The 9,444-nt window shown below is 25.2% G+C and overlaps 1 protein-coding gene across 1 annotated transcript; it reads right to left on the reverse strand.

The window, feature by feature from the left end:
• Positions 1–5,332: 5,332 nt before the first annotated feature.
• On the reverse strand, positions 5,333–7,837 carry Phum_PHUM614850 (uncharacterized protein; the record flags this gene model as incomplete). Its single annotated transcript, XM_002433086.1, has 6 exons — positions 5,333–5,487; positions 6,325–6,465; positions 6,574–6,707; positions 6,942–7,089; positions 7,581–7,673; positions 7,768–7,837. The coding sequence occupies 6 exons, from the start codon at positions 7,835–7,837 to the stop codon at positions 5,333–5,335; spliced, it is 741 nt and encodes a 246-aa protein (XP_002433131.1).
• Positions 7,838–9,444: the final 1,607 nt, after the last annotated feature.

Genomic DNA, 9,444 nt, shown 5'->3' on the forward strand with positions numbered 1-9,444 from the left:
AAAAATTTAACTTGTTTGTTTTTTGTTATATTAAATAATTCATTTAAATTTCAAATTGTTTGTTGTTTTTATATATAAACTCATTATTATTATTATTATTACCACTGACAAACGACTCCGGTTTTTGAGTTTTCGATTTTTCTATTTTGTTTGTTTGTTTGTTTGTTTTATTCATAAGTTTTTTAAAGGGTGATAAATAATTAATATAAATTTTTACGACGTAATAATAATTTCAATTTTCTCTCCACCACCATCATCCGCTTCTCCAGACTAATTTTATTATTATTATTATTATTATTATTAGGTGACAGATTTTTTTTTTTTGTTAAGGATAAGTGAAGGAGGGAAAGGAGAAGGAGGAGAAGGAGGAGGGTAATGATAATTTTCTTAATGACTTTTAACGTTTTTTTTTGCGCCAATTAAAGTAAAAAAAAAAAAATAAACATTTAATACCTATCATTAAATTTTGTTTGTTTGTTTGTTTGTTTGTTTTCGTTGCATAATAATTTGTTGTTGTTAAGTGTAACTCACGAACGCGTAAAAAAATTTTCCAAAAACAATAATAATTATCATAAAAAATTCATGCAAACGAAACGAACACATAAATAATAATAATAATGACGATTTTTTTATTTATTTATTTCGACCGAACTGTTGTGTTTTTTTATGAAAAAGTTTTACTGTTGCTTTTCTCCCCATACTCCCCACCTTTTCCCCTTCTCCCCTCCCTTCCTTCCCCCCACCCTCGCGTTTCCCTATTCGAAAATTATTTCGAAATTTATTTTCGAAATGATTGAAAGATTTAAAGGTAATCCACTTATAACTGTGCTGGAAAGTAACAAAAAAAAAAGTTTTTTTATTCGTTTTTTAAATTTAATAATAATAATAATAATAATAATAATAATAGATTTTAAGAAATGAACAATTGTTATAAAAATTTAACAGTTTTTTTTTAAAAAGAAGGAATGAAGTAATAATAATAATAATAATAAAAAGGGTTTTGAATGATAAAAATTTAAAAAAAAAAAAAACCATCGTCGACACGTTGGACAATATTCTAAAATAAGTTTATAATAAAAATTCTATTTTTGGATAAAAAAAAAAAAATAAGAAGAAGAAGAAGAAACGTACGTCGTCAACAACAACTTCCTGAACAGGGAAGAAGAACATTCATTTTTAAATTTACACATTCACACAGGAAGAAGATGAGAAAGAAGATGAGAAGAAAAAAAAATTTTCTGTCTCACGCCGACAAAGATTAAAAAATGGCGCATTAAAATTAAATTAAAATTATTATTATTATTATACAAATTGATAGTCAGGAAGATTTTTTTTTTTTGACACTAATATCATGTCTACATATTATCATCATTATTATCAAATAGAGAGAGAGAGAGAGAGAGAGAGAGTGATAACGTCACGTGACATAAAATAATAATAATAAAAAAAAAAGAAAATTTTGTTTTGTGTTTACTCCATTTTATAACCCAAATACTGGACAAAGGGAAAAAAAGTAAAAAAAATCGAAACATCTGGAAAAAATTTTTTCATTATTATTATTATCATTATTATTATCATTTTTTTTATGACGTAATAAAAAAAATGTGATGATAATCAAAAATGCATTTCAAATATACTCGAACATATGACCTTCTATGGCATTTTATTTCAGTTTTTTTTTTTTTTTCTTTTTTCCGGAACCAAATGTCAAAGTTTTTTTTTTTTTTTTTTTGAAAAAATAAGTCTTCTTCTTATTCATGGCGATTATATATTTCACTTTTTCTCCAAAAAAAAACCTGCTGGAAAAATAAATAAAAAAGAGAAAGAGAGAGAAAGAGGAGACAAAGTTAACGACTTTGTTGTTGTTGTTGTTGTTGTTGTGAATAAACCTCAATAACGAAAAGGTTTTAAAACGATTTTTTTTTTTTTTTAATAGTTTACGGTAATTATATGTATATATAAAAAAGGTTTATCGTTTTTAACCTTTTTTTTTTTTTAATGATTCGATTTAAAAATTTAATCGAATTATCGATCGAGAAAAGGTAAAAAAAAAAAAAAACCTTTTGCTACAATCCATAAAAAAAAAAAAAAAAAATTTAGGACGTCGTCATCCTATCGTTACTTTACTCTACTTCCTGTCCTTTAAATACGAAAAAAAAGTATTATTATTATTATTATTATTATTATCATTATTTACGCGTTTAACGTGTAAGCATGGGAAATAATTTTTTTTTTGACATTTAAATCGAATTCGTTGAAGCGGAAAAAAAACACGAAGACTCGCACCTGAGGACATATTAATACGTAAACAAATTTTATCATTATTATTATTAAAGTGCGATTTTTATTAATTAGGTTAGTTAAGATGAACACACACACACACGCACAAAAATTAGGATTTTGATAAAAACATAAAAAAAAAAACAAAACAAAACAAAAACGAGCCTGAAATCGATTAATGTTGTGCTTAATTAACAAAAAAAAAACAAAAAATGGTGTCGAAGACAAACATAATTATCAGATGGAAGGCATCAAACATTAAAAGGACAGCAAAAAAAAAATGACAAAGGAAATTGTGTAATCAAAGTGTAAAGGCCGCCGCCAACATTTTAAATAAATTTAAAATTTAAAAAAAAAAAAAACGTCAAGAAAAAAAAAGATGGATAGTCAAAGGATTCAAAGGAAAATAATACGAAATGATTATGATGGTGATGATGATGGCGAGGATTAATTATATTTTTTTTTTTTTGTACGTTAAGATAATTTTCCAAAAAAAAAAAGGACAAAGGAAAGATGGAAAAGGAAAATTTTAAAAGGAATGCAGAAATTTTTTTTTTTTTTTGACCTCGTTTTAATTTTTAATTTAAGAATTAAAGAAGAAGAAAAAAAGGAAGAAAAAGACGTTTAATGATTCAAATTAAAATTTATCACTTGAACCTTTTCCATTTTTTTTCTTTTTTTTTTCCTTTTTTACTTTTCCAATGGAAAAATCAACAAATATTTTATGAGTTTCAATATTACGTAAAGAAAAGTAAAAAAAAAAAAAAAAAAAAAAAAATTTCTAAGGTAAAACGTCTCTCACGAGTCTATTCATAAAAACTTGGACTCTCTCTCTCTCTCTTTCTGTTCCTTTCTCTCTCTCTCTCTCTCTTTTTGTTTCTTTCTTTCTTTCTCTCTCTCTCTTTCTTTGTATATATATATATATACATTTATATAAATTTTTTTCTTAACGCTTCTCCTTTTTTTTTTTTGCTTTTTTCTTCTTTTTACTTCCCCTGGAAAATTTAATTTTTTTTCTTCTCCCCCCCCTTTTTCTACTTCTTTTTCCTTTTTTTTCCTTTTGAAAAAATCTTTAATAGGTCCCCAATCGATTCGTTCATTGATTTTTAATAATTAATTTAATAAAAAAAAAAAAAAAATGGAAAAAAAAGAGGGAAAATAGCGAAAAAAAAAACGTTTTCGACGTTGGCGTATTTCAAATTTTTTTTTTTTTAATAATTCATTTATGCATAATTATAATAATAATAAAAAAAAAACTTAATTAATTATTATCATTATCATTTCTACGATTTAAAGTCACGTGGATTGAAAAAAAAAAGGAAAAAAGGAAAAGAAAAAAAAAATTATTTAATTTTGTGGGGAAATTTTTTGTTGTTTGTTTGATATCGTCGTAAAAGCTTCATCATCATCGTTTCAGATAATATTATTATTATTATTATTATTATTAAAATCGAATGGAATTAATCGTGGACCAAAGTCGATTTCGAATTCGTTAAAAAAAAAATTTTTTTTAATTTATTTATCTCGTTGTAAAATTTTCCAACTTCGAAATATAATTTTTTTTTTTTTTTTTTGCGTTTGACAGCCATTTTGAAAATAATTTATTCGAAGGGAAAAATAATTTATGATTTAAATCGTCATCATCATCATCATCATCATTGCAAGTATTATTATTATTATTATTATTATTATTTATAATAAAATCTGGTTTTTTTGTTTTTTTCACGTCATTGCTTTAAAAATGTTTTTTTATTTTTATTTTGTTTAACTTTTTATAAAATTAACATCGGGTGGATTTTTTTTTTTTTTAAATTTATTACAAATAATAAATTACTATAAATTAATATTAAATTGTAAAAAAGAAAAAAAATTGCTGACAACAACAAACAAACGCAAACAAACTAGAAAAAAAAAACGCATGCCTAACATTAAAAAAATTATAAATTAAAATTTTGCTGAAAATAAAAAAAAACGAAAAAATCTATTAAACTATTTTTTTTACAACAACTATTAACACTAATTAATAATAATAATAATAATAATAATAATAATAATTAGATCAGTGATTGTAACAACGTTAGCAATAAAAAGAAATTTTTTTTACCTACAAAAATGTGAAACCGACAAACAAAAAACAAACAAACAAAACGATTACGAAATTTTTTTTTTTTTTTTTAATTTACTTTCGACAAATTTTTATTTACATCGTTATAATTATCTACTTCCACTACGATTATCGTGTCGAATATAACCCCAACCCTTCGCCTCGAAAAAAAGATTCAAAGGAAAAAAGGAAAAAAAAGGAAAAAAAAAAAGTTTCATTTGTTTGAATGTGTGATGATCGTTAATCTTAAATTTTCACATGATGATCATTTATTTCCGGTTTTTTTTTTTTACGATTGTTCGATTCAATTTTAAATGAAAAAAAAAAAAAAAAATCATTATTATTATCATTACTCGGTTCTCAAAGGATTAAAAAAAAAGGTTTTTTTTTTATTTTCAAGGTATTGTGGTTTCCCAGTTTTTGGCTAACGAAAAAAATAAACGGTTAGTTAGGAAAAAAAAAAAATGGCCTCAAAGGTTATTTTTTATTCCGTATAAAGCCCCAGATTAAAAAAAAAAAAAATTAAAAGGAATACGTCGTTTCTCTCTCTCGTTTTCTCTTTCTTCCATCTATCTATTTTTCTATCTCTCTCTCTCTCTCTCTCACTCGTTAATAAAACAAATGTAAAATTATTTGAACCTAAATAAATTAAGAGGATTTCATTACGAATCTTTTTTCGAAAAAAAAAAAAAGAAAATTCTAGAAATTTTTATGTAATATGTTTTTTTAAATAAATAATTTTAACACTCGTTAATAATCATCATCATTACTATTATTATTATTATTATTATTTCTGTCGGAAAATTAATAAGCGAAAGAAAAAAAAGAAAAGAAAAGAAAAGAAAATTATTTATTATTTTGCGTGCATATATCATATCCGTTATCAAAATCCTTTTTCGACTTCGTATGTGATAAGATCCTCCTGTTTTTTTTATTTTTCTTCCAGGATTAGGATTCTTGGAACAGGATACTATATGGGAAAGCTTCGAAAAATCCACGTAAATATTCCCGGAACAAATTTCCATAATATCTATCGAGTGAAGGTTTGAATCCGTTCATTATTTCAACACCATTTTCGTTTATGAATTCAGCCGTTGTTTTCGCTGGAAAAAAAAAAAAACGTACGTTTAATTTAAATTTTTTTTTTTTTAAATTCTAAATGGCCCCCTTTTCAACTTTGACCTTGTCGACCAAAAAAAAGGAAAATAATAATGATGATGATAATGTAAAAACAGAAAATTTTCCTTTTTTTTTTAGTCGCAAATCGTCGGAATTTAACAATTTACGACTAATGAATACGATTACGTTTTCTTTTTAGTCTTCTGCTTTTTTTTTTAAAGGCTTTATTATTATTATTATTATTATTATTATTATTATCATTATCATTATTAATATCAGAAAACAAAATGGTCGTGGAAGAACCGGTTTCCAAAAAAAAAAAATATATAATTTATAGAACCTGATTATTTATTAATCGGGATTTTCGTTTTTTTTTTTCTCATGCAAAATGGTAAATATTCGTTGGTAGGTTGGTGAAGGGGGAGGTGGTGAGGGGCGTGGTGGTGGGGGGGGTGATAAAGCTCCATATAAGTAGATTTTGCGGTTCCCGACGTGAAAATTTTGCACCTGATATTTATTTATTTTCAAATTAAATTTTTTCCCCGTTAACTTTTTGGCAAATGTTTCTTTTCTTCCCTACCTCCCCAGCCTTCACACACCCTCTCCGCGTTATTATAAAGAATTTTCCCAAAGAGAAAAAATTGTCAATAATGGATGATTAATTATCATCATCATCGCATTGTATAATCCCACGATTTTCGTTTTTTTTTTTTTTTTTTATTAATTAAATTTTAAATATTTTTCTCGCGTTCGAAATCCATTTTCCGAATCGAAATAATAATAATAATAATTGTTATCGATAAAAGAAAAAAGAAAATTACCCAATTTTTCGTCACCGGTAAATGACACGTGATCATAGTCGATATAAACGTCGTGGAATTTGTAATGAAATACAACGGAATCTTCTTTTATCCGATCGTTTTCCACGTGGAAATTGATTATCAAATCGCATTTTGCATTTTCTGTAATCGAAAACGATATCGATAAAAATTATTTATAATCGATCACTCATCGACCAATAATTAATTAATCGATATAAATAATAATAATAATAATAATGATAATCGTACGTAGTGTGAGATTCGCTTTTCCTTCTCCGTTCATTTGATAATTGAATATGTGACCTTTTGCGACGTAATCTCCGGCAAAACTAAAAACTGGAAAACTTGCGTTGAATATCATGAAACCATTTTTCAAATCGACTCTAAAAAGAAAAAATCGAGAACTTTCTAGAAAAAGAAAAATGAGTTTAAAAAAAAAAAGGAAAAAAAAAATGATAAATGAAAACGGAAAACGGGTTAAAAAATTTTTTTTTCTTTTTTTTCCACGATGCCAAAAAAAAGGAAAAAATTTTTTTTTTTTTAAATTTATTTATTAAAATTTTTAAATAATTGATAGGAAAATAAATCCGTAATAATAATAATAATAATAAACTTACGAAACGTCATCGATTTGAGTTTTAGAAAATCCCAATTGTTCGACGTTTTTATACGAAACGTCGATTTGTATTTTTTCATTATTTTCCGACATTTTAACTTCCGGTGAAATCATCGGATCCAATGGCGGAATTTTCAATAGAGGAACTCCTAAAAATAAACAGCCACATGGAAAAAACGTTAAAAAAAGAAAATTTTTTCACCTCCCTCCCCGGGTTCCCCACCCTCTCCTCGTTTCGTACGCCATTTTTTTTTTTTTTATTACTTGTTACGATGACGTGTTGAACGTGTTTTTAACGGTCTCGCGAAAAGATGATTGACGTTTCCGGTTTTACATACGTATACATATAAAAAAATAAAATATCCTTTTGTTTAAACAATAAAATAAAATCTGTCGCATTTTTTACGGTTAAAAATAATAATAATAATAATAAAATTAGCATAGAAATCGATTTTTTTTTTTTATATTGACGACGTGTCACTAACAGACCCAAACTTTAGCCAAAACGATTTCGAAAAAAAAAAAAAAAACGATCGGACGATTTAATATATTTCATTTTTTATTTATTTCCGGTAATGGGTTCGAGATTTTATTATTTAAAAAAACAAGTTTTCCTTATGTTTAACTTATGCTTGCTTACCTTTAACTATTTGCGGTATGAGTTTTTGTGCTGAATTTTTCACGCAGGTATTCAATTCGGGATCGTTTGCCGAACACAAAGGTATCAAGTCCCCTAAAAAAAAGCAAAAAAAAAAAAAATTTTATTTATTTTTTTTTTTGCGATAAATTATTTAATAAATTTATTATTATTATTATTATTTGCTCACCCAAATCCATTCCTTCCACGTTAAAAAAACAAAAAATATTTAACACAAAAATACCAACAACGGCTTTCATTTTGTTTTGTTTAAACTCGTTTGGAAAAACTTAAAAACGAATATAATTCATTTTCCGGTTTTTACATACATTTATATGTGCGTGGGTGGGTGGTTGAGGGGGTTGGGGGAGGTATGTGCGTGTTCACGATACCTTAATTAATTTTTTTTTTTTAGTTTTGACCTTTATGACGATTCTCACGGTTTAATTAATAAAAATTATATTATTATTATCCGTAATTAAAAAATAATAATAATAATATTCGATTCCGTGACACTACGTCATCCTATTTTTAATAAATATTAATTTAATTAACGTTAAGGAAACGATTAAAAACCTGATAATGTATTATTCGATTTTTAAAAAAAAAAATTTTCGCGGTAGGTACTACAGCAAAAGCAGAAGCATCACCCGACCGGAAATAAAACAAAAAAAAAATTTTCCGTTAGAAGAAAACGAAAGAAAATTTTTTTTTTTTCGCGGGTTTTTTTTTTTTTACGTTAATCGATACGAGTCGAATGGTAAAAAATTTTAAAAATCGTTACCGGAAATAAATAAAAGCGGAAATAGGGTTTTATTTATCGAAAATCAAAATAATATCATTCGACTACTTGTTTTGTGTTGGGGTGATATTTGAAAATACGTCTTAGAGATTACGTTATCTTCTGGAGGAGTCGTACAAACGTTTGCTTTACGCTGACGACCCCTCTTCCCCCCGTTAAAGTTTCTTTCAATCTCTGGATTCTCCAGTAAAAATTTGTGAGGGTCAAACAAAAAATTCGAAAATATCGTTAAAAAGCAAAAAAATTTTCCCTGGAAAAACTAAAGAGAGTTGTTGTTGTTTTTTTTTACAAATGGCACGATAAAATTTAATTTTTAAAATTGAAACGTTTCAAATATTTTACAATAAAAAAAAAAAATCGTGGAAGGAGATTAAAATTTTTTTTACGTTTTAAATTTTTTTTACCGAATTTTTCTTTCGTTCTAAGACTTTTTCGTACATTTTTGCAAAAAAAAAAATTTTTTTTTTTTTTTTTTTTAATATCAATTTATGAATTGTTGCAACAAACAAACAAACAAACAAAAATTTTTTTTTAAACTAAACTAAAAAGAAACATTTGGAAATCGTAAAAAAAAAAACAAACAATATTACAACAAACACTTTTTTTTTTTTACATAATGCAAAATAATGCAAAAGAAAACGCGAAATTTTAAAACAAACAAACAAATTTTTTAAAAATTTAATACACATTTTGCACATTAATAATAATAATAATTTTTCGTAATTAATTTTTCATTATTATTATTATTATTGAATTGAAATCGATTGTCAAAATTTTTTTTTTTTTTAATTTTGTTTTTGAGTCGTTTGTTCGTTTGTTTGTTATTTTACGGTTTTCAATAATCAAAAATGAAATAAGACGTTCATCCGTTTACATTGTCAATGACAAACCAATAAATTTAACAAACGTCAAAATAAACCTGTCGTTCGTAAAAAAAAAAAAAAAAGTCTTGAAAACCTAAAAATTTAGGAAATAATCGATCGATATATCGAACGATTAACGATATTTAAAACCGTTAAAAAAAAAAAAATTGCGGTTCGTTCTTTTCCACAACTTTTTACTTTT

Source organism: Pediculus humanus, genomic scaffold, assembly GCF_000006295.1.
Source record: "Pediculus humanus corporis 1103172108322 genomic scaffold, whole genome shotgun sequence".
Lineage (NCBI taxonomy): Eukaryota > Metazoa > Arthropoda > Insecta > Psocodea > Pediculidae > Pediculus > Pediculus humanus.